Source organism: Colobus angolensis, unplaced genomic scaffold (genome assembly GCF_000951035.1).
Source record: "Colobus angolensis palliatus isolate OR3802 unplaced genomic scaffold, Cang.pa_1.0 Scaffold1, whole genome shotgun sequence".
Lineage (NCBI taxonomy): Eukaryota > Metazoa > Chordata > Mammalia > Primates > Cercopithecidae > Colobus > Colobus angolensis.
The window spans coordinates 15,081,568-15,107,274 of record NW_012110918.1 but is presented as its reverse complement, the minus strand read 5'-3'; the positions used below and the strand labels follow the sequence as shown (position 1 = coordinate 15,107,274).

The 25,707-nt window shown below is 54.6% G+C and overlaps 1 protein-coding gene across 1 annotated transcript; it reads left to right on the top strand.

Moving 5' to 3' along the window:
• The first annotated feature begins 805 nt into the window (after positions 1-805).
• CEP295NL (CEP295 N-terminal like) lies at positions 806-13,614 on the top strand. The gene is given in 5 exon segments (XM_011956151.1): positions 806-889; positions 2,093-2,234; positions 11,367-12,989; positions 12,991-13,051; positions 13,054-13,614. Coding segments are annotated over 3 exon segments (1,650 nt in total). The 5' UTR covers positions 806-889; positions 2,093-2,234; positions 11,367-11,555; the 3' UTR covers positions 13,209-13,614.
• Positions 13,615-25,707: the final 12,093 nt, after the last annotated feature.

The window sequence follows — 25,707 nt, the reverse complement described above, 5'->3', positions numbered from 1 at the left end:
AATTACCTGAACCTGGGAGGCGGAGGTTGCAGTGAGCCGAGATTGTGCCACTGTACTCTAGCCTGGGCCACAGAGCAAGACTGTCTAAAAACCAAACAAACAAAAAACATATCTTGACAATGCCAGTCATCACTTTCCCACAAACCTTAAGATTCCAGGCACTCAGACTAGGTCGGAGTCCCCAGCTCGAGCAGCTACTCCTGCTTCCTGGAGACCACCCCCCGCCCCGGCCAGACTCCTCCAGTGCCCCACGTTCATCCCCAGCCTCGCCCTGCCGGCTTCCTCGCCCATCCTTTCGTTCACACAGTCTGTGGGGAACTAGCCCTAAAAGCGAGGCCCAGTATGTGCGGCTTCTCCTGTGTGGGCAGGTGGTTGATGGGATTCTTTCTTCCCCCGCCTCCAGTGGGTTTCAGCTTAACGATGGCTGTTCAGAAGCGTGAACAGATGCTGTCCCTACAGGAGAAGGGATGGCAAGTGTTGTCAGGAACCTGACCTTGAAGTGTACCTCCTTAATGGCCTGACAGCTCAGAGAGAATGACATCCCAGGGAGGTCTCCATGCTGCCGTCTGGGGACAGGAAGATGTCCTCTGCCTGGTGTGGCCACGAGCATTTGTACATTGCACTGTCCTTGTTCACCCACACCTCCTTAAACAGGCACCTTCAGATGTCCCTATGGCTCCCGGCTGCTTGAGCCAAATCTTTGTGATTGATCCCCTGACCTACACGCTTGCCCTCTGGCTCGCTCGCAGCTGTCCCTGACCTCACCCCTGCCATGATGTCACAGCTTAACAGCTCTGCTGTTCCCATGGCAACAGCCTGCTATGGGTAGCCAGCCAGGACAGAGGCCGGGCTGCAGGTGGAGGCGGGGAAGCGATTCCAGCCACCTTTGGTCAGTGGGCCCTTGAGACCACCGGGGGGGAGGTCAAAGCTCTCTGTGTCTGCTCCCATCTGTGGTGAGGGTGGGGCTCTTTCCATGCCCAGCTGTTCAGTGAGGCTCCCAAGAGGGCCTCGGAGAGTGGGCCAAGGAGGGGCTCCAAGCCTTGTGTTCATAAGACCCGTGGCAAAGTCCTTGCACTGCAGGGCTCCCCACAGGCAGTTTGATTGGAAGGAGGGTGAGGGAAGCTGGTGGGACTGGGTTGGCGATGAATATGGTTATTGGAGAAGTTGTTGGGGGGCGGTCTTCAGGAAGCAGGAACAGCTGCTGGGGTTGGGGACCCCTGACCTAGGCTGGGTGCTTGGGATCTTGAGGTTTGCAGGGAAGTGGTAATTGACACTTCGAGGTATGTTTAATGAGCCACCAGTTGCATCAGCTGTAAGCCCCCCACGTGGGGAGCTGGCGTCTCAGCCGGGAGTTTGGAGGTCGGTCTGCCTCAGTGTCTGTCTCTGTGAAGCTGTTCGAGGGGAGGCCTGAGCCCGAGCTTGTCCTCAGAGGCCGCCTGCCCAACCATCTCTGCCCTGGAGAGCTGACCCAGCCCAGGGGATGGGTACACACAGATTCATGAGCTGCGGCCCCAGGATTTGGGTGAAAAAGCCTGCTGTGGCCCTAGCTGGGACTCATTCTAACGTGACCCACCCCTGCCCCAGGTGATGCTAACATGGCCAGTCCAAAACCCAGTGCAGGCCGGGCGTGGTGGCTCATGCCTGGAATCCCAGCACTTTGGGAGATTGAGGCGGGTGGATCACCTGAGGTCAGGAGTTTGAAACCAGCCTGACCAATATGGTAAAACACTGTCTCTACTAAAAACACAAAAATTAGCTGGGTGTGGTGGCGTGTGGGTGTAGTCCCAGCTACTCGGCAAGGCTGAGACAGGAGAATTGCTTGAACCCAGAAGGTGGAGGTTGCAGTAAGCTGAGATCGCACTCCAGCCTGGGCAACATAGCGAAACCAAAACCCAGTACAGTGGCTTGGGACCCCCGTCCCCTCGCTGCCACTGGAACTTAGCTAAGAGTTGGGGAGAAGAGGGTGAAAACCAAGGCTCTGGCAGCACACAGGGTGTCATGGAGGGTATTTTTAGAGGCTGGAACTCAGAGAAATGGAGTTTAAAATGTTTCTCATGTTTGTTTTATCTGGGCTTGGCTTGGATGCCTCCAGTGATGGGCGTCTCACTACCTACCAAGTCAGCCCAGTGATTTCAAGACAACCCTGGAGACAGTGCTTCCTGCCCCCCTGCCAGCTTCTGCTTCTCTGTAATGTGTTCTGGGTGGTCTAGCTCAGTCATCTGGAGACACACACAGTAAGTACCACCCCTCTTCCCCAAGCATTTCAGGTGCCTCTCGTGGTGACAAGCGCTGGCATCTCTAGATGGGTGCTGCTGTCGTTATCATCCCCATCCTGAAGAGCAAACTGAGGCACCCAGAGTGAAGCAGCTTGGCCTAGGTCACGCAGTTAGTACTGTTAAGCACCATACTCTGCCATTCTACATTTTTCTATCGTTTGCAAACACCCCGCCCCACCTCACCTCCTTTGGTTTTTCTTCCTAGGACCTGTTTATTTCATTCTCCTCCTGAACTCCAAGCCTGCGGCCTCTTCTCACCGTCCTTACCACCCTCCTCCTCTCCCGAGAACTGTCCAGAAAGACACACCTCTCCCTCATTCAGATTTGCTCCTTATTCTTCAACCTGTGCGTCTCCTTTAGGCCTTGAACATGCCTTGATAGGTTTATTCCTGATTATTTCATCATGGTTTTATTGATTTTGAAACTTTATCCCATGACAGGATCAAATTGGCCATTTCTAGAGCACAGGCACTTCATAGCTGTTTACGGTCATTTAGCTCCACATCTGCCCATCGGTTTCTTGCGCGTGTAATCCAGCACCACGTGGCTATCTACGCTGAGCTCTGGGCATTTCCTGAGCCTTTCCAGGAGCCAGACTCCATTCTCGGCGCTTCACAGGGGCCGCCTCGTCTGATGCTGTGGCATCCTGTAGGGTGGGAACAGGCAGTGCCCGTGGACGTGGCGTTGTGCCTGCTGGCATCCTGGGCACCACAGTGTGCCGCTTTCCCACTGCATTCTAGCACGGCCAGGTGAGGTCTGGCCAGCTGGGTGGGCTGCACCAGGCTGCACCATTCGTTTGCATGTTAGAGGCATTTCTGTTCCCGCAGGGGACAGTCACGTTGGCCCTTCTGGTGACCCAGCGTCTTTTGTCCCCTGTGCTGCTCCATACACCCCCTCTGTACCTGCATAGTTGGATTTAGGGACCTACATGTAAGTTTTAGATGTGTTCCCATTCCCTTTTATTGTGTAAGATTCGGCCAGGTGTGCAAGCTGGTAAAACCTAGGCTAGAGTCTAACAACAATTTTCCACCTTCCCCATGGGTCATCTGTATCTGGTGTTGAATTGATAAGGTCGGGTGTGCAAGCTCAGGCCGTGGTCCTGTGGAAGAGCCCACCGCCACGTCGGACTCTACTTACTTTATTAAAAAACACATTTTTTTTTTTGAAACTGTGTCTTGCTCTGTTGCCCAGGCTAGAGTATAGTGGCACAATCTTGGCTCACTGCAACCTCTGCCTCTTGGGTTCAAGCGATTCTCCTGCCTCAGCCTCCCAAGTAGCTGGGAGTACAGGCATATACCACCATGCCTGGCTAATTTTTTGTATTTAGTGGAAACGAGGTTTCACCATGTCAGTCAGGCTGGTCTTGAACTCCTGCCCTTAGGTGATCTGCCCATCTCAGCCTCCCAAGGTGCTGGGATTACAGACGTGAGCTACCACACCCGGTCAAAAAAACACAATTTTAATACGCTTGTTTGTGTGGCTGCTGTCAGACACACAGTTACGAGCAGGGAGGGGAGGACACAGGAAGCTCTAAAAAGGTGACTTAAAAAACCCAAATGGCGTTCCAGGGTCACATAGTTTATGGGACTTCTGTTCTCTACATTTGAAAAGGCCTCGAGGGATTTCCTATGTTATCATTCCAAAGGCAATCCAAAGTTTCCCCCAAAGAAGGTCAAATTACATATTCTATGTAGGCTCCGTAGACAGAGAAATGTCTAACTTTCCATATGAAAGGGTAAGCTCTAATTATGTGGAAATGTTCTCTCTCTGGCCGATGCCAGCTAATGGGAGCCCTTCTGTAGCTATTTTTATGTTTCAAAGACAAAGCGCTGGACTGTGTGTCCCGGGTGCGGGGCTTCTGGAGAAAGGGAAGAGCGTTCTCTTTGTTCCCTTGGAGGGTTGGGGTGTCCTGGGGGGTGGGTAGGATGGAGAAGGGGGTGTGTCCATGTCACGAGGAACCCGCATGAGCACGGTCCAGGCGCCTGCTGGGTGTGGGGCGTTTGGGGATGGCCAGGAGCCCTGCCAGCCCTGTCTGGTGTGCGGCGCTCCAGGCTGGGGTGTGTCCCAGGGGAGTCAGGGTGAGCTGCTTGACCGTTCTCAGGCCTCTAGGCCCAGAGATTGCCAGGCTTTGGCAGGGCAGCTGGTGAACTGGCCGCATTCCTGGGCCCCTCCCGCAGGGGCTGGGACAGGATCTGTCAGGGGCGAGGCCCAGGAATCTACCCCTTCACTAGTACCTCAGCTGATTGTGACGCACGTGGCTGCGGGTTGCACTGAGACTTGCTGGTGTGGACAGCAGGGAATCACACGGGGGCTGCTGAAATGTAACCAGGCCGCTCAGACAGCGCCGGGCCACAGTGCAGGAGAGGACGGGGTACAGGCCTGGGGGTCGGGGCAGAGAGGCTGACTGGGGAGGCTTTTAAGGGCCTCAACCTTAAAAGGCTGAGGCTGATCATCTCTCAGCCCTGAGAGATGATCAGGGCTGAGCTGCTGGCAGGGGAGGAAGGCAGAGCAAGATGCGGCATCCTGGAAAAGATGGTTTGCCAGGGCCACAGTACTCCAAGTGTGGTCCCTCAGACAGCACAGAGAGCAGCATCAGCATCCCTGGGAGCGCTTTAGAGATGCAGAGTCTCGCGGGGCGCAGGGGCTCATGCCTGGAATCCCAGCACTTTGGGAGGCCAAGTGGGCCGAACACTTGAGGTCAGGAGTTTGAGACCAGCCTGGCCAGCATGGTGAAACCCCATCTCTACTAAAAATACAAAAATTAGCCAGGCATGGTGGCTCGTGCCTGTAATCCCAGCTACTCGGGAGGCTGAGACAAGAGAACTGCATGAACCCAGGAGGTGGAGGTTGCAGTGAGCTGAGATCCGGCCACTGCACTCCAGCCTGGGCAACAGAGCAAGACTCCGTCTCAAAAAAAAAAAAAAAAAAAGAAGAAGAAATGCAGAGTCTTGGGCCCAGACTATTGAATCAGAGCCTGACTTTTAACAAGATTCAAGCAGCACCGCGGCCGGGTCTCAGCCTTCTGCGCATGTTGACAAATCAGGTACTCGAGCAGAAAGATGGGGATGGTCAACGTCATGAACTCAGAGGCACCAACCATGGTGTCCTGGGTCAATGCACACAGAATGCACGCAGGCCCCTGGCAGGCCTTCCCACCCATCAGAAGCTCAGTACACCTGCCAGCGTCACAGGAGGGCCAGGGAGGTCACAGGTCATGGGAGGCCAAGCACAGTCTGAGCAGAGTCTCCTTGTGCTGTGGAAGTGGTTTCCAGCTCTGACCTCCCTGGGCGGCAGGCTAGGAGACTGGATCGGGGGCCTGCCTGCTCGGCCTGGAATCCCTGTTGCCCTGATGAGGAGCTGTGTGGCCTTAGGCAAGTTACTTAACCTCTCTGAGTCTCAATGTCCCTGTCAGATTGTGCGGAGAGGAACAGGCCTCACCTCCTATGGTGAGGTGGTGAGATGGCGAGAGATGTGTGTGAAATGCCGGAAGAGGACGAAACCCTGTGGGTCTGTGTGTTGATCAGCGTGACGTCTGGATTCAAACCCAGCTCCTCCGTGTGAGGGGGGAACGTTATTCAGCCACTCTAAGCTTTTCTTTCTTTTTGTGGGCTCAGGGGAAAGCAAGGAGAGCGGGGGGTGGCAGGGACAAGGTTTCATCTGATGGTGTCATGGGGGAAGTCAATTCCTGAATGACGGCGCTGGCTGTGAGTTTCTGGAGTTTATCCCAAAGATCTCTGCCCAGATGTTTGAAGTTTGTACCCATTTCCGTGTCTCCAGGAAAACCGACACAGCAGCCCCACTGGCTCCTGTTTTCACACTCACGCCCCGGATCATTTTGTGGTGACTCGAGCCAAGAGTATGGCCTGTGTCGTGTCTGTTACAGGCCGAGGTGGGAAGAAAAGGTCGTCCTCGCGTCTGGAGGGGCCAGTTCATGCCTTGAGGAGGAGAGAGGCACTCTGAGTCCTGCCATTGTCCTCAGGGACGGCCAGGCTTGCCGTTGTCCCCTGTGTCTGTTGGGGGACCTTCACCTGGGAATGCGATGTCTGCATTGATTTTGGGGTGTCCAAGTGTACCAGGCTAGTATCCCACTGAGAGTCACCCACCACGGGTGGATTCACCCATTCCCGTCATGGTGCCTGGGGCTCCAGCAGCCTCATCACAACACAGCCTGGTAGTTGGAGGGCCTGAGCCTTTGTCATGACTGCCCCTGCTTAGCCGCAGGACTGTGCACCTGTCTGGGGTGGGCAGGCCACTCTCTCACAGGCCCACCCCAAGGCTCCAGATGGGCACGTGCGTTGTTCAAACGCCGTCACACCTTGGGGGTGTGAGGGGGCAGCGTGAGGCGGACGAGAGAGGCGGAGGTCTCACAGTGAACCACAGGACCTGCTGTCCTGCAGCCGGGACGCAGGCCTGTCTGACCATGGAGCCCCCATTCTGGGGGCCTCACACTCCCTACGGCTGTGATGCTCATCCCCCACTCTGCCCTGATGTCACAGGAGTGCACGGCAGGCCTGGAGTCGCCTTCGGAGGGGGGTGAGAAGGCCAGCGGGGGGCAGGGGGTGCTGCCTGTGGGCCCTGGCACTTCCATGCTGCCTGGGTGAGGACCGCCTGGGCTGAAAAGCTGTCTGGGTGGCCGCCCAGGGAAAGGTGAGCTGCTTGGACGTCCTTCTCAAGCTGTAGGCCAGAGGTTGCCTGACTTTGGTGAGAATCACTGGGAATCTGGTGGCTGAGCACATTTCTGGGCCCAGGCGCTGGGATCGGATCGGTCTGGGGTGGAGCTGCCGTGGACTGGCTCCTGCAGAGAGCAAGAGAGGAGAATGGGCCCAGTGTCCACTCCGCTCTGTGGGAGGTGCCGTCCGGAGGCCAGATTGGTGTCCACTCGCCTTCCTGTCTGCTACTCCGAGCGCAGCTTCTGTGGAGCGGGGAGCTATGGTTTCTCCGAGTGGTTGAAGGCAGCCAGCGGAAGGCAGGCTTGTCAGCTCTGGGGGGCAGAACCTGAGGGCAGTGGGGGAGTAGAAAACACCAAAAGCAGGTCAAGATGCTCAGAACACTTGGAGGATGTGGAGGACAGAGGTGTACCAGGACCCCTGCCCCTTCCAGAATATTCTAAGCAACCAAAGAGGGCAGGTGCCTCTGGGAGGGGAGCTGTAGCGAGGGCCCTGATTGGAACCATGGCTCTCTTCCTTGGCAAGTGTCCTGCCAAGGGCACCCGACGTCCTGTCTGGCAGGGCTGGAGAGACTCCGGGCTGCCTGGAGATCAGGCCGGGCATCACAGGCAGAGGCAGGCGTCCCAGCAGGCTGTGTAGCAGGTGAACAGCTGTTTCTCCTTGGTCATCTTGGGCTCAACTAACACTCAGTTACCTTCCCTGCCAGCGCCTGTGCGAGTCCACGTGAGACCCTGCCCTCTGCCTCGAGTTAGTGAGTGGGGAGGGTCTCAGAGGGGAGAGCAAGGAGAGCTGGGGCAGCAGGGACGAGGTTGCATCTGATGGTGTCAGGGTGGGGATCAGTTCCTGAATGATGGAGCTGGCTGCAATTTTCTGGACTTCTCCCAAAGATCTCTGCCCAGATGTGTGAAGTTTTTACCCGTTTGCGTGTCTCCAGGAAAACCGACGTTGCTTCATTGGGATGCCTGTGCCAATGGGGCTGGCACAGGGTGCACTGAGGTCGTTGAATGGGCTGGGGGCACTCCCAGAGCAGGGGACACTTGTCCAGGTTTTGCTAGTTGTTGTTGGTTGACAAGGGGTGTGAGCCAACGGCTCTTGGCACAGAAATAGACTGTGAAGCTGGGGGCCTCCAGGCACCTTCCGAGACACAGAGGGACATTCACCTGCCCCGACCTCACTCCACCTGATTGGACATCCCCATGGCCGTTCCTGGTGGTCTTTGGTGTCTGAGGCCGGCTCCTCCATGCGAGCTGGGAAAGTTATTCAACTTCTCCGAGCTTTGGTTTCTCTTCGTGGACTCAGGCCTTCTCTTGCTGATGGACCTAGGAGTGGAATCTCTGGGTCACAGGGTAAGTCTGTGTTTCCCTTTTTAAGAAACGGCCAGACTGTTTTCCAAAGTGGCTGCACCATTTTCCATTCCCACCAGCAGTGTGCACAGGGTTCCAGTTCCTCCCCCTCCTTCCTCACCCACAGTTGCTGTTGTCTGTCTTTTTGACGATCGCCGTCGGAGTGGATGTGAGGTGGCAGGACACTGCAGGGTCAGCATGCGTTTCCCTAAAGACCGCTGCCGTTGAACATCTTTTATGTGCTGTATTAGCCATATATCTGTGTTCTTTGGTGAAATATATATTTAAATCTGTTGCTGATTTTTTTTTTTATTTATTTTTGAGACAGAGTCTCACTCTGTCGTCCAGGCTGGAGTGCAGTGGTGCGATCTCAGCTCGTTGCAACCTCTACCTCCCGGATTCAAGCAATTCTCCTGCCTTAGCTTCCCGAGTAGCTGGGATTATAGGTGCATGCCACCACACCTGGCTAGTTTTTGTATTTTTAGTAGAGACGGGGTTTCACCGTGTTGGTTAGGCTGGTTTCGAACACCTGACCTCAAGTGATCCGCCTGCCTCAGCCTCCCAGTGTGCTGGGATTACAGGTGTGAGCTGCCACACCTGGCCTTCTTTGGCTGATTTTCAAATGGGATTATTTGCCATCTTACTGGGTAGTAAGAGTTGTTTGTATGTTCTGGATTCAAGTCTTCTGTTGGATATATGATTTGCAAGTATTTCCTTCCAGTCTGTACTTTGTATTTTCACTTCACTTTTGGTATCTTTTGAAGCACAAAGGTTTTATTTTTTTATTTTTATTTTTTATTTGGATGATGTTCAGCTTATCAGTTTCTTCTTTTATTGGTTGTGCTTTTGGTCTTGTATCTAAGGAATCTTTGCCTAACTCAAGGTCATGAATATACATCTACGTTTTCTTCTAAGCGTTTATAGTTGTAGATGTTACATGAAGGCTATAATCCATTGTGAGTTACTTTTTGTATATAGGGTGAGATAAGGCTGTGAATTCCCATTTTTTGCCTGTGGATATCCAACTGTGCCAGCATCATTTGTTGAAAAACAAAAACCCATTCTTTCTCCGCATTAAATTGCCGTGGCACCTGTGTCAAAAATCTCAACCATTGCATTTAAGGGCCCAGCTTTCTCTCTCCCTCTCTCTCTTGATCATCATGGTGGTTAGCAGACTGGCTCAATATCATATTAACCACTATTCTAAATGTGTGATCTGATTTACCAAGAGGTGCAAGGACCTCCCACTAGAAGACTTAAGTCAAAGCCAGCTGCAGTGTGACCACCTGAGGTTGGTCAAAGGTGCTGGGGTTCGTCCGAGCAGCAGAGGGCCTGTCTCTGCCACTTACCAGCTGTGTGATCTGGGTTAAGCATCTTCATCTCTGCCTGCCTCAGTTTCCCTGTCTGTAAACCGGGGGTGGGGGGTAGGAGCTTCGTGTCTCAAAGGATTACTGTAAAAAAGATGAACAGATACATGGCAAGTGCTCAGAAGGGAGCCTGCATGGTTAATGTTAGCTGTAATACAGATGCAGTATTTTCTGACTCCTGCAACTATATTTGACTCCAAATGCTTAGCCTGGTTCCACATAGACTAAGATGAAAGAAGGGAAGGGGCAGTGGAGGGTGACTCCATATCGACTGTGACTGTACCTTAGCCATTCCTGCAGCTCACAGATCTGGCTGTTTCTGGCATCACCTGCCTGTAGCAACAGACAAAAATCCCATACTCTTTATGTAAATGTCCCTCCTTTCCTAGGAAGGCCTGACAAAGCATGGGTCCCTTCCTGATGCCAAAGAGAACTGGAAGAGTCCTTCTCTGATCATTATAAAAGGAAAGAGCTGGGAATCATGAAAATAGAGCTAACACCAGTTTATCCTCCTCTCTGTTTGATTTCTACTGGATTTAAGTATCAGACATGCATGCACACATACATACCTGCATGCCCCACACGGACACATACACATACACACACTGACATGCACACATACACATACCTGCACACCCCCCTGTACACACAGTTGTGCAGACATGATCACAGAAACAGATGTGCACATGCACACACCCCTGCACACACACCTTTGCATACACACCCCTGCATACACATGCACACACATCCCTGCACACCCCTGCACACACACACTTCTACACACACACCCCTGCACACACATGCATGGAGACACACCCCTGCACACACACCCCTGCACACACATGCACATACGCATGCACACATCCCTGTACACACAACCCTGCACACACACCCCTGTACATACATGCACACACACACCTGCACACACGCATTCCTCCACACACACACTCCTACACACCCCTGCACACGCACACTTCCACACACACACCCATACACACATCCTTGCACACACACCCCTGCACATCCCTGAACACACACCCCTGCACACACACACCCCTGCACACACACGCATGCACACACACACATACCCCTGCACATGCTTTCACACACGTGCACACACACCCCTGCACACACATGCACACACTCCTGCACACACACGCAGCCCTGCATTCACACATGCTTGGCAGGCTCCTCCCTCCTCCGTCTCTTCCTCCTTTCCTTTACAAGCAGTTCTCCCTCCAGAGGCCCAGACTTCCTCTTTTACATTCACCTGCTCTTCTGAATATTTGTGTCCAAGGGCTGCCCTTTGCACCCCTTCACCCCTACCTGCATCCTAACACTTGCCCCTTAGGGTGGGATTCTCAGACTTGGCACTACTGACATCTCTGGCTGGGTGATTCGCTGTCTTGGGCAGCCCTCCTGTGCAGTGTGGGGTATTTAGCAGCCTCCCTCGCCTCCACGCAACTGCAGGCCAGGAGCACCTCCTCCCTGCATTTGTGACAATAGAAAATGTCTCCAGACATTGCCGATGTCCCCTGGGAAACAAAACCACACTCTGTTCAGAACAGCTGCCCTGCAGGCTCTTGTCAAAAGTGTGCAGGACAGAAATTGGGAGGCTGAGAGTGGGCCCTGGCGGGCACGGGTCAGGAGAACTCGGAGGGGCACATTTTGCAGCCTGTCCCCACAGTGAGAATCCCGTGTGCTTGTCTTCAGGGCTTTGCTCACTCTCCTGGGAGCTCCGGAACGCTGCACTTGTGCTCCCTTCCTCGTAGGTTCACTGTGCAGCGGTCGTGGCTTCTGTGGCTCCTCACGCCTGGGGGCGCCCCTTGAACCCTCCACTCTTGCTCCACGCACCTTCCCTGGGAAGCTGCGTCTGCCGGGTTCGCAGACAGGAACAGAAACATGGACGGAGCCACGTGGCTGAGCCTCTGTCCTGACAACGAAGCCCTGCTTTGGACGAAAAAGCACAAATTGCTACAAGCCCGGGGCATAGGCGATCTTGCTCTGCAGAGAAGAGCGGATGCCAAGCTGTGGAAAAGCTACCAGCTCCAGCGCTTGGCTGAGGAGTTGAGGAGAGGGTGTTGGGAGGCGCGGTACCTCCACCTCGGAGGCCTGGACCGACTGCAGTCAGCGCGTCTGTTAGGCTGGGGAGGAAGACGGGCCAGGGAAAATGAGCCTGACTCAGAGGGGCCCGTCCAGTGGAGATCAGCCAGGCCCCCAAGGGCCAAGGAGAAGCATAGAGCAGCCCCTAGCGAAGAGAGGAGTTGCAGGGAAGAGTCGGTCCAGCAACACCCCAGGCCCTCCAGGCCCCGGAAGACAGCAGCGAGCCCAGAGAAACCACAGACTACAAAAGCCATGGGTCAGGCGAATTCTCACCTGGCCCTGCCTGAGAAGAGAAAGGGAAGGCGAGAACCTTCGACCAAGTCCGGGGGTGGCCGCGGTGCCATCCACCCTCGGAGGAGCAGAGGGGCGGACCTAGAAAGGCCAGACCCACTCGTGGCTGCTGTGGGAGGAATCAGGCATGTGGAGGGAAAAGAGAAAGGAACAGCTCGGGCAGGGAGGAGGCCACTGGGACAGGGGGCAGTTTGCTTTGTTCCAGCCCCGACCAGTCGCTCTCGGGGACAGAGTCCGGGGGGGAAGCTGAGAGACCTCGGGCAGCTGTGGCCAGCTGGTTCCAGCCGCAGAAGGGAAGCTGTGTCCCCGGCATCTCAGTGCACGCTCTGGGAGAAGAACAAGTGGCAGAAAGAGCTGGAGTTGGCCTTTGAAGAGTTGTTTAATATAAACAGAAAGCTGAAAAAACACCTGCGCTTGTACCTGGCACTGAAGCCCAGGATGGACCAGAGCCCCGGGGAAGAGCATGCCTTCTCAGAGATGCGAGAATGTGGCGCTGGGACCCCAAGAGGTAAGAAAACGGCAGACGCAGAGATGCTGCCCGCCGGGGAACCCAGGAGCCTAGCAGAGAAGGCGGAGCAGCAGGCAGCGTCCAAGACCAACTTGAAAACGTTAATGGGCAAGGTCAAGCCCACGTTTAGGAATGGAAGTCGAACATTGTCTCCTGAGGCAGGTATATTTATCAGTGGAGGGGACTCATTATTGTATAGCACTGAATCTAGACAAGAGGCCCCCAAACTGGGCGCGCTGGCAGAGGGCTCCCTTCAGCTCCACCTTCAAGACCAGACAGACAGAGCGGGTTCAACGGCGTCCAGGCAAAGGCAGAAAGCAGAGATGGAGCAGAGAAGACAAAAGCAACTGGAATCGCTTGAACGAACGGAACACCCAGACATGAGCTTGGAAATCCACTACAAGGCTGAGTTAGAAAAAGAGACGAGGGAGCAAAAGAAGGGCTCGACTGGCGCATCTGAAGTCCTCCTCCACAAGAGCCCGGGAAAGGGAGAGAGGACCACTTCCCCATCGGGCACCAGCCTCGCCGACAACGACTGGCACAGTCAGATGATCCGAGACCAGCAGCAGCAGATTTTAGAGCAAAACAAGTTGCACAAGCAGTTTCTTGAAGAAGCCAGGAAACGCTTGCAAGAGTTCCAGAACATATGCTAAACGCGAGAGGCCCACCCGGGGTCAATACATCATTGATAATGGTGATGCCAGAACTGATACCCGAGTCTCTAAGATCTGTGTTTGCGTCATTGCCTCAGAGACTATTAGGCCTCTTTAAAATGGGCAATCTGGGGCCGGTGCAGTGACTCATGCCTGTAATTCCAGCAGTTTGGGAGGCTGAAGTGGGCAGATCACCTGAGGTCAGGAGTTCGAGACCAGTCTGGCCAACATGGCGAAATCCTGTCTCTACTAAAAATACAAAAATTAGCCGAGCATGATGGCATGTGCCTCTAATCCGAGCTACTCAGGAGGCTGAGGCAGGAGAATCACTTGAACTCAGGAGGCAGAGGTTGCAGTGAGTCGAGATTGCACCACTGCACTCCAGCCTGGGTTACAGAGTGAGACTCGTATCAAAAAAAAAAAGACAATCTGTCATACCATCCTCCAGGGCACACTCCCTCATACAGAGTCCTTCCCTAATCTTGCTTTTATTGATTGACTGATTGAGATGGAGTCTCACTCTGTTGCCCAGGCTGGAATGCTATAGTGCAGTCTCGGCTCACTACCCCTGCCTCCTGGGCTCAAGCGATTCACCTGCCTCAGCTTCCTGAGTAGCTGGGATTACAGGTGCCTGCCACCACGCCTGGCTAATTTTTTGTGTTTTTAGTAGACACGGGGTTTCACCACGTTGGCCAGGCTGGTCTTGGACTCCTGATCTTGTGATCCGCCTGCCTTGGCCTCCCAAAGCGCTGGGATTACAGACTTGAGCCACCGTGCCCGGCCTAGTCTTGCCTTTAAAACGAAGTCCCATTTGGGAAACCACCTATATACAAAAATAGGAACCTGTGCGGGTTTCAGTGGGTGTGTCTAGCCTGTGTACTGCGGATGCATCTCCCAGAGCTGATCATGCCACTGCACTCCGGCCTGGGTGACAGTCTGGTTTCAGGGGCCACAGGCACAGATGGAGATTCCAGGTCATTTAAGCCCTTCAGATGTTTTAGCCAAATAAACACTGGTCTTTCAGGGGCACCCAAGGTCAGACGGGCACAATTTCAGGAGACAGATCACTTGGTGCTTAGCCACAGGCTGAGACATTAGCAGAGACTGAACCAAAGCTAAAACCTCTTAGTCTTTCTAAGTGATAGAACCAACATTGTTTAAATAGCACGTCACTTAATACATTCTTATCACTTTAAGAGAAAAGACATAGAGAAGACAGAAAAGAGAAGATAGGCAACCCTCACCCCACTGGGTGACTCCCTCTGGGGCTGGCAAGGGTGTGGGCACCTGGATGTTTGATCAGTTTCCTCCCCGCTAGCTTTGCCACCGACCTGGCATCCACCACGGCCACAGAGACCTCACACTGGGTAGCTTCTCTTCTGCCAGTTGCAGTCTTAGGGACAGGCACAGGGATCAACACACTTTTTCTGCAAAGAGCCAGAGAGTAAGTATTTTAGCCTTGGCCAGCAGTGCAAGCCCCTGTGGCAATTACCCGGCTCCACTGCAGCTACTCAGAAGCAGCCACAGATGATACAGAAACGAAAGGACGTGGTCAGGTTCCAATGAGACTCTGCAAAAATAGGTGGTGGGTGGCATCTGCTCCTTGTGCCATAGTTCACTGATCCCTGGACTGGGATGGTGTCAGAGTCTGTCTCCCTCCCTCCCTTCCAAGAACCTCAGATACATTGACTTAGATCAACCAGTCTTCGTTTGTGACACGTTGGTATCATTGGTCCCCAAATGGCCTTACTTATGAATATTTTGTAGATAATATAATGAAGCACTGTGAGCCCACCACCCAGACCCAAGACCCAGAATATTCACTACCTGTGCGCTACCTCCCTTTTCCTTCCCCCTGCTGCCTCCTTGGATGTATACCTGCTGATGGCTCACACCTATAATCCCAACATTTTGGGAAGCCAGCGTAGGAAGATCACTTGAGCCCAGGAATTCAAGACCAGCTTGGGCAACATGGGGAGACCCTATCCTACAAAAAAGTTGAGCATGGTGACGTATGCCTATAGTCCCAGCTACTTGTGAGGCTGAGGCAAGAGGGTCGCTCGAGCCCCAGAGGCTGAGGCTGCAGGGAGCTGTGATCACGCCACTGCCAACCTGGGTGACAGAGCGAGACACTGTCTCAGCAACACAAAGATGCTGGGCGTGGTGGCTCATGCCTGTAACCCCAGCACATTGGGAGATCGAGGCTGGTGGATTGGAGTTTGAGAGTCAGGAGTTTGAGAATAGCCTGGCCAACATTGTGAAACCCTGTCTCTACTAAAAATACAAAAAATTAGCTGGGCGTAGTGGCAGCACCTGTAATCCCAGCTACTCAGGAGGCTGAGGCAGGAGAATTGCTGAACCCAGGAGGTGGAGGTTGCAGTGAGCCGAGATTGCACCACTGCACTCCAGCCTGGGCGAGAGAGTGAGACTCCATCTCAAAAAAGAAAGAAAAAAAAAAGAAACAAAAGGTATACCTGCTGAACTTGGGGTTTAGCTCTCCCTATCTTTATCCATATATGTGTGCTAAACATAGTGTTTAGTTTTACTTGGTTTTGAACTTTATAAAAAGGATATTATGTGGGGTTTTTTGGAGGCTAGGCTTTTTGGCCTCAGCATGGTTACTGAATTCATCCACATCACACAAACGCCTCTCTTACTCATTTTCACCGCGGCATATCCTCATCGTGTGTATGATCATAGCTTCTCCCGTTTCGTGCTTGTTTCCAAAAAGAGGACTATATCTCTGATGCATTTGAATCAAAAGACTGGATATCAAAAAGTGCTTTTGGCACAGCTGGGATGTAGGTGTGGGAAAGATCCCATTTATTGCTCTTTTTTTTTTTTTTCCTATTTTTACCCTTTTTCCCCAGAAAAGATTGACCTGCTCTTATAAAATATTTAATTTGCAAATATGAGGCCAGGCGCGTTGGCTCATACCTGTAATCCCAGCACTTTAGAAGGCAGAGGTAGGTGGATCACTTGAGGTCAGGAGTTCAAGACCAGCCCGGCCAACATGTGACAAAACCCCTTCTCTATTAAAAATACAAAAATTAGCCGGGCGTGGTGGTGCACGCCTGTAATCCCAGCTATTCGTGAGGCTGAGGCAGGAAAATTGCTTGAACCCAGGAGGCAAAGGTTGCAGTGAGCTGAGATTGTACCACTGCACTCCAGCCTGGGGGCAGAGGGAGGCTCCATCTCAAAATAAATAAACAAATGTACAGATATGAGTCCTAGACACTGTCTTGGTCGCTAGAGATGAGCAGTGAGCCATGCACATGGAACCACAGGACTCCCGTTCTGGTGGAGGACGCAGGTGATGAGTGAGTAACAGCTGGAACTGTGGCTGTGTGGGGTGAGGTGCCCAGCGGGACCCCAAGTGCACGCCTCTGAGAAACTCAAGCTGGACTTCCCTGGAGAATGTGAAGCTCATGGAACCAACAAGCATTACGCTCATTCGGACGGGGTGGGAGCAGCAACCGACAAGACTTTTTGTTTTTGCTTTTGGGTTTTTTAATCATGAGTAGCTTAGGTCTCTGTTGTCTGTGGCTTTCTGCTTGAGGCCAAGTAGAGAAAATTTGGGGCCGGGCGTGGTGGTTCACACCTGTAATCCCAGCACTTTGGGAGGTCGAGGCAGGTGGATGGCTTGAGCCCGGGAGTTTGAGACCAGCCTGGGCAACATAGTGAGCTTGTGTCTCTGTAAAAACAAAAAGTAGCCGGGCACACTGGCCTGTACCTATAGTTCCAGCTACTAGGGAGGCTGAGGTGGGAAGATCCCTTGAGCCTGGGAGGTCGAGGCTGCAGTGAGCTGTGATTGCGCCACTGCACTCCAGCCTGAGTGACAGAGACCCTATCTTAGGGGGAAAAAAAAGCAAATTTTGATCTTAGCCTGGTTTGTATCTATGCTCTGGTTCCAGAATGTCATGGGCTAGGGTTGCAAAGTCACTCCACAATTTGCTGTAGGCTCAACATGCTTAAGAAGGAAGCTGGGGCTCAGGAGGGCTGCTGTTTCTCAAAAGCCACATGGATTTCTCGGGGCGGGGCGTCACCGTGCTCCTGCTGTTTCTGCACTTGCGTTGTGTCCGGCTATTTTTTGCATATGGAGACCTGGAGCGTAGCCGCCTGTCACTGTAACATCACCTCCGTCTGAGAGGGCAGAGAGGATGTTAGGGGATGACTGAGTTAAAAGCCATGGCCACAGTGGGGCCCAAACATTGAGTAGCCAAGGTCTTCATGCTAAGGCATGCCTGGAAGCCATGGTCTGATGGGGGGACCAGCCTGCCTTTGAGTAGGTTATTCTTGTTTCTGTTTTCAAAGGTAGTATTTGTGACCTGTGTGTTCTAGGTTAGGAATTGCCCCTTCTTGGCCACACTTGAGCTAAAACTAGGTGTGGAGACAGGCAGTGAGACAGCGTGGAGGGTGACTCATCTCTGCCCGGACGGTCACACCTACACTGTCCCATGGCAGCAGGACCAGACACCCGGCCCTTTCCCACCTGTCCTGCAGAAGGCTAAGGGGACGGGCTGGTTCTTTAACTGGGGCATTGGCGTGGGCACTAAAACAGCTCTCCAGGGCGCCCACACCCAAAACCGTGGCCTTCCAGTGATTCTTATGGAAATGTCATGGGTGACTTTCCATCCCAGGGCCTGGCAGCGCCTGTGTTCCCCTCCCCTCTTGGTCACCTCGGCACAGCTAGACTATGGTGGAAAGGCCTGTGGGGCAGCCTCCAGCCTCCCCTGACTCACCCCGTCCCATGCCTCCACCAGGAGCTGGTGAGAGCCCTACTGCCGGGGTTGGAGCCCTGGCTCTGCCACTTGCCAACAGCTCGGTGAGCTGGGCAGAGTGTTAAGGTTTCTGCACTTCCTCCAAGGCCTGGCCCTCCACCTCCTGCCTCTCACACCCGGGTTCCAGCATCTCTCTTCCCACCGCCAATATTCCGGAGACAGGTGCACAGGGCCCGCCCCCTGCCTTGTGAGCCTAAATCCTCCCCGAAGTGCCAGGCACCTCACAGGGCTATGCTGGTGGGCTCAGGGGCGCCCCCTGGACTCACACCCCAGCCCTTGCCCAGCCTCCATTTGACTGTAAAATAAGGGATGGAGCCACCCGGAAGGGTGTGGGGCTCCTGAGGTTTCCACAGCACTGCCATGCCAGCAGTGGTGAGGACCCCGGATGTGGTGGCCATGTTCAGCTTCGTCCTCCTAAAGCACTTTCCGGCACCCCGCACGGTTCTCCTGCTCTGAACACTTTGCACCTTCTAGAGCTCTGCTTTGGTTTGGTGCTTCTGCTCCCACCCTCAGGGGACAGCTTCCGTGTTCCCGCTTCACTCTGCTTTTGCTGGAACCTTCGTCCTCTGGGCTCTTCTTTGCTCCCTGCCTTGTGGGTTCTTCTCCCGAAACCACAGGGACCCAGGAAGGCCCCCGTAGCTGAGCAGTGGTGCGTGGGTTGCCCTGTTTGTCCATGAGGCTTGGAGGGGGAGCAGCAGCATCGCTTGTGCTTGCTGCTGAGGTCAGCTGTCCATGGGCTGGGGGAGGTCGGCGGGGTCTGGCAGGTGCCACCTGTTCACCTCCTGGCCTGCTCTCCCCCAACCTGCTGCCCAGTCGGGTTTTGGATGTGACCCCACACTGGGAACTGCCCTGGGGGATCCATCTTTTCTCCTCACAAATCTCCCTTCCACCCCAAGCCCCGTGTGACCAGGATCTCAGACACGTAAGACAAAGGGATATAGGGTTTTTAGAGTGGAGGGGTGGGCAGGACACCCTCCCTGACCTGTGGTCGTTCTTCCAATGAGTACAAATGGCAAGGAGCTTATATCGAGACCTCCAAGAAGACACGGGACCGAGGGCTGGGGTGCAGCCTGCACTTGCAACTGCCGTGACAGCCCAGGCCGAATCCTACAGCTGGAGACGGGGCTACACAGATGCACACCCCCTGGGACAAGCTCGGAGGCTGGGGGCCGCTCAGCATGGGGCTTGTTTTCAAGGCTGTGCTGAGGAGGAGGGGAAAGGGGAGTGGGGACACCAGCCCCCGCTTTCATTCTCTCCTGGGTGTGTGGCCCCCGGGATTCCAGCCTTCATGTCCCTGTTTCTGTCTCCTGAGAAATGCAGCGAGCTGCAGTCCCCCAGCAACAGCACAGGGGAGAATCTGCTGCTGCCCCTGGCTGCAGAGCTGTCACCCTGGCCCCTGCTCAGCCGTTGTTAGGGGGCAGATTGCAGGGACGGGTGGGGGTTCCCTCGATGCCTCTCCAAGCTCCCTCTGCCTCCTGCCCTGCACGGTCCTGCTCCTGTTCCTGCTCCGGCTCTGGCTGGGGGTTTGCAGGGCTGAGCTTGGCTCTTCCGTGGGTCTTGGCGGAGAAAATGCAGAGCTGCACTTCCCTCCACAAAGCCGCCCTGTTCTCAGCAAATCCTCCCAGGGTCGGTGCATTTTTTTCGAGTGATTCAGCAGCACGTGAATGGGAAGGGCCGAGCCCAGCCGGAGGCTCTGGCATGAGACCTGCTGGCCCACCAGGGAAAGGGAGGGCAGCAGGACATGGGCCGGAGGTCCTCCCAGGGCCACAGAGGGAGGGAGCAGGGCCCTGGGGTGGGGAGGGCAGCAGGAAGGCTGGGCAGAGAGTGCGGCTTAGCTCTGCGCAGCTGAGGTGCTCTGATAGATGCTGTTTCACTCAAGTTCCCCAAGGGGAGCCAAAACGAATGGGCAGGAAGTGAGATGGGAGAGCTGGTCTCCATGGAGACGGGCGCTCAGTGGCCAGCAGCTCATGTGCGCTAAAACCTTGGGCAGCCGGGGAGGGAGTGTTCCCTGGTGGGGCGAGGCCTGGGACACCCAGGTGCCCGCTGGCAGGTGGTGTGGCTAGGGCTGAGGCTGTGCTTCTGTCCCCTGATCTCTGTTGTGTGCTCTGTTATCTTCTCTGCCCAACCCTCCCTCCCACCGCCCCCCCCCACAACAAAACATCTTTTCTGAGTAGTTGTCATTCCAGGCATTTCTCACCCCGGCCTGAGTCATGCTGGCCAAGTCCTCTGTCCTCACCCTGGATGTCACGGTCCTGCCCTGCTCCAGAGCTGCAAGTCACCACTGAGGGTGGACCTGGGGCTCCTCTGTCCCAGCCACCCACAAACTCTCAAGGTCAGAGTCTGGAAAGGGAGGTGGTGCCCCGTGTCTTCACTTCCAGTGTCTGTACCCTCCACTGGGGACAGGTGCCCAGTGTGCTCCTGTGCTGCCCCCTCTGCTGAGGTCTTGCCTGCTCCCCACAAGGCCCCATTGCTGGCTTCTGGGGACCGAGGAGGTTGGAGGACCTGAGGGTGGGTCTGGCCTCCGCAGCAGCTGCAGGGCGGGAAGAGCCTGGGTCCCGCCCAGCACCACAGGGCTGTTTTTAATTACCAAGTCACAGCCCCCTTTTCTGCTCATTTCCCTAAAAGGAGTGAACTGGGAGGAGGTCTGACGCACCGCTGGCCAGAAGGGGCCGGCATGAAGGGGCCGAGGAAGGGCAGAGCCCAGTGCTCGGGGGAGACCCTCGGACTGTCCACCGAGGGCACCCAGCTGTGTCACTTGAGGCCAGAAGCCGAAGGTGAGCTGGACCAGCTCACCCTCGCTGTCACCTCACAACCCTTGTGACACTTCCTGGCTACTCAGCCTTGCCCTGTGCGCCTGCGCCCCATGCATTTCCACAGGGAGAGGCGTAGCCTCCAAACCTAGAGGACTAGAGCAAGTTTGGGGTCCTTGTGAGCACAGCCCCTTCCTGGATCACCGTCTGCCATCCCTGACAGCATCTGTGGCCACTTCTGCCGCTCCAGCTGGCGAGGTCAGCCCTATCCTGCTAAAAGAAGGAGGTGCTGCCTGAATGGAGAACTTCCATGTTTCTAAGTGGTCTTTACTATGATCCCAGATTAGTTGCACACAAACATTTAGGGATCCCACAGTGATCTGAGAGCAGGACCATGAGAAATACAGTCATTGATTATAGTAGTCGCAGGGCAGGGCCACAGCTGTGTTACTGGACATCTGTCCCGAGCTGAGGGTGTAGACACCAGAAGTGGGAAAAGGGGGCTTCACCTCCCTTTTCAGACTCTGATCTTGGGGGCGGCTGGGGCAGAGGGGCCCTGGTACACGCTCAACTGGCGCTTTAGACATATTAATCAAAATGGTCAGGCCAGGCCAGATGGCTCACGCCTATAATCCTAGCACTCTGGGAGGCCAAGGCAGGTGGATCACGTGAGGTCAGGAGTTTGAGACCAGCCTGGCCAACATGGTGAAACCCAGTCTCTACTAAAAATACAAAAAAAAAAAAAATTAGCTGGGCATTGTGGTGGGCACCTGTAATCCCAGCTACTCCGGTAGCTGAGGCAGGAGGAGGATCGCTTGAACCCAGGAGGCGGAGGTTGCAGTGAGCTGAGGTCATGCCATTGCACTTCAGCCTGGGCAACACGAGCGAAACTCTGTCTCAAAAAAAAAAAAGTCAATGGTCAAGCAGCCCCAGCCAGATTGACCAGCCATGTGGTGTCGTCACATCCACCCAAAAGGACAAGAGACTCTCACCCTTAATGGCAACGCAAGTTATAGTTACAAACATTAGCAAGGGCTTTACTAACTGTGTGATTTGAGGGTGCAGATGTTGGCACTCATGGTACCCCACTTTTCTGGAGAGTTTAGACAGGAGGCATGGAACGTCGCAGTCCTTCCCCAGTAAACGAACAGAGCTGAGTCCACCTGCAACTGCCATTGGATCCTGCCCAGGAGTAAGTGGAGGTTGGGTTTCATCTGGGAGAGAGAATCGTTTCTTTTATAATTCCTCTGAAATGATTGGCATGCAATTCCACCCAGAGGCAAATGAACCAAATGACGCTCAGAAGACGTCGGCAGCTCCGGCCTGCAGACTGTATCTGCATCTACGCAGTGTGGAGTCCTCCAGGGCTGGCCCCTGGGATGCAGCAGCCACCGGTCTTCATTGCCACTGTGGGTGCTCCAGGCTGACTCTGACCCAGCTGCAGCATCAGAATGCCCCCCACCCACTGGTGATTTGGACCAGTAGGGTCTTTGACACGTGTTTGAAGCCCCCACCTGACTCCCAGGAATAACCAATGTTCAGAGCGTGGGGACTCCTTGGCATTCTCTGCTGGGCCATGAGCAGAACAGGACAGAGGGGAGGGAGGCGCTTCCCCTGCCAGTGCGGGTCCTGTGGGCGCCCCTCCCCAGGTGGAAGCTGGAGCCTGCAGAAGAGGGTGGACGGCTGGGAGGGCCAGTGCCCTCTGGTGATACGGAGCAAACCCTGCCAGTCCGAGTCAGCGCGCACGCAAGGCGCAGATGATCGGGCCGGGTTTTGACTGTGTATTTAGCAGCCGAATGTGTTTCTGAGTCCCAGGGATCCCTGCACCTCGTCTGGGCAGACAGGTGACTTTGAGGGACAGTGGGCCACCTTCTGCTGCCTGAGCGCGTCCCTCAGCCAAGATGGGCGCTGTGCTGTTACAGGGTGTGGAGCGCCCTGGGAAGAGGCTGTGAGCGGTCTAGAGGTTGGGTGTTGATGTCCACTGGTTTGCCTGTCCCAAACCTGGGCCTGGGGGCCCGGCAGAGTGGCTCAAGTGGAAATGTTCTATATGGTATATTTATACATATAGCACGTGGGATTCCTCCAGCGAGCAGTTGGGCCCTGGCAAGATAATAAAGAGAATTCAATAAGTGTGGAATAAATGCATTTCTTAGAGGCGATTTTCTTTTTCTTTCAAAGGCAGGGTCTCCTTCTGTCACCCAGGACCAAGGCGCAGTGGTGCGTTCATAGCTCACTGCAGCCTTGAACGTCTAGGTTCATGCAATTCTCCTGAGTAGCTGGAACTATAGTCATATGCCGCCACGCCCAGCTAATTTTTGTGCTTTTTGTTTGTTTGTTTGTTTGTTTTTTGTTTGTTTTTTAACAGATGAGGTATTGCTATGTTACTCAGGCTGGTCTTGAACTCCTAGCTTTAAGCAACCCACCCGCCTTGGCCTCCCAAGTGCTGGGATTACAAGTGTGAGCCACTGCACCCGCCCTTTTGAGGCAATTTCCTTTTGGGGTCTGGCTCCCTCCCCTAGTTGTGGGCATAGCTTATTCTTATTTTCCGCGGGAACTTCCGTAGTGCTTCTGTGGACGCAGTAGGGTTGGAAAGGTGTTGGTGGGTGTGTGAAGGGGACATGAGAATGCAGGACCCACATGTTGATGGCAGCAGAGGGGACACCAAGGGGAGAGAACAAGAGAGGACCGTGCCACAGAAGCCCTGGCATCTCTCCCTGGGGCTGGCGTGGCTGGAGCCTGGAGGGTGCCGCCCCTCAGGCCAGCCTTTGGCCCTGGCACATGCTGGTGACACCAGGTTCTCCCGTAAGCCGCCTTCACTGTCTGCCCCCATCCGAGAGTAGCAGCCAGTGCGGCCTCATGGTTTTCCAGGGGCTGCTGTGATTCTCGAAGTCTGACCGTAGCCCATCCTCTTTGGATCGTCTGCGGCGACCTTGGTTTTCCGCCCACCCAGTTCTTTTCCGTCTCCACTCTGGCGGGTGCGCTAGGGATTGTTTTTACAGGGGGGGAGGTGACATCATGTGGTGTCCTGGGCCGGAGGGGTGGGGGTGGGGACCCTGCGGTTGTGTGTGCTTTGAATTCAGCCGACGGTTGTACATTCCAGTAGCCAGCATCTGGCAGTGAATTCATCAGCCAGTGTATCGCCCTTGATCTCAAAGCCAGATGCTGTGTTCACAGCAGAAGGGAGAGAAGGAAAAACGAAATCTGAGATGCTCAGGGAGAGGCCGTGGTTTTTGGGCTCAGGGCAGTTAGAACGAGAATCTTTATAAAGACTCCCCGCCTCTCGCAGCTTGCCTCTGGCTCCTTGGGGAAGGGGCAGAAGAGCAGAGCAGTCCCCTCTTCGGGGCATGGACAGGAGATGAGCTGACGCCCCCCTACCCTGCCCCAGTGCCTAACACCAGGCCCAGCACCCAGTAGGTGTTCAGTAAACGTGTCTGTGCCATGATTTTCATTTCTTCCCAGATTCCTTATGTCTCTTCGATTTCCCCAGCCCTGTTCTTCACATGGTCTGGACTCGGAGAGGCCCTCCCTCCTTTGGAGTGGCCTTCTTTCCCCTACAGTCCTGGTGGTCCATCCTGGAGCCCAGAGTGCAGACCGTTGCTATTGGCATGGAAATGTGTTCTGGAGCGCTCTCTGTCCCTCCTCCTCTGTCCACCACTGGCCGCTGGAAACTCTCCTTCTCTGCGTTCCTGCCCATCGTCTGTCGCCTTGCCTGGATTGGATGCTCCTCCCAGGCCAGGCCTTCTGCATGCAGGATCCACCCTATACCCTCTCTTCATCTGCTGTCGCCTCTGGGCAACAACCCCCAACAGGTACCCGCTGCTCTGAGCAGGTCAGCGGTGCAGATCCCGCTGTGCCAACCGGTGTGCACTAATCAAAGCTGTCAACCGGCCCCTCTCCTTCATGTCTGCAGCATGCTGGTGGTTTGGGGAAGGTTGCCGTGGAACTGGTCCTTCTTTGCCTCTCTTGATTCCTATTTTCCTTCTTTCATGTAATTTCTCATTTTGCAAAGTGGGGGAGGAGGTGCCCACCCCCAATTTAAAGAGACCCTGAAGAATTGGAATTCTGTTCCCCAGGGGCAGACTAAAGCAGCCCAGTGGAGATGGGGATACTCTCAGGCTCTGCTCCTCCAGGCCCCTCACCCCGACTTCCCTGCAGGCATCTGGCGGCCTCCTCGCCAGTTCTCTTTCTAGTCCTAACCCTACGTGGCTACCCTGGACCCTTGATTCAACCAGCCTCCTCTTTTCTGACACTTTAAAGGAGGGAAGTGTATAATCTGCAGCCCCCAGGCAAAGCTAGCACATTGGGAAGTTGCATCAAATCGAGACTCTGTGACCTGCTGACCAGGACGAGGTCTCTGTACCTGAGTGGCGTGATGCCATCGTCCCAATGCCTCACCCACGGGAGTGGGAGAATTTGCCTTGCTTATCTCTGTGAAGCTCATGGTCCTGAACCATACGCCCATGAGTTCCTGGGCACCGCAAGCTCCACACCAGCTCCTGTAGCAATCACCATGAACTCGTGAAGTGTCAGGACTGTTGTCATCATCTCCGTCTTACGTGTGAGCAACTGTGGCTCAATGAAGTCAACGAACTTCTCAAAGATCACCCAGCCATCCGGGGCGAATGTAAGATCTCTGCCTCTTGCTGCCTCCTTCAAACAAGTGCTCAGCTGCCACCTGGGAGCCTTAGGCATTTGTGTAAGAGAACAACATGTGAACCTCAATGCCCAGGGTAGGATGCAACATTTTGGCCGTTTTTAAGTAATCTTTGCTTATTTTCTAAACTCCAGGGACATGCTTATTGAGTGCCTATTGTACGTTAAGCATTGTGCAGCATAGTGGACCATTGAAAGGCAGCTCCAAGGCCGGGCACTGTGGCTCACGCCTGTAATCCCAGCACATTGGGAGGTGGGTGGATCACGAGGCCAGGAGTTCAAGACCAGCCTGGCCAGCATGGTGAAACCCCGTCT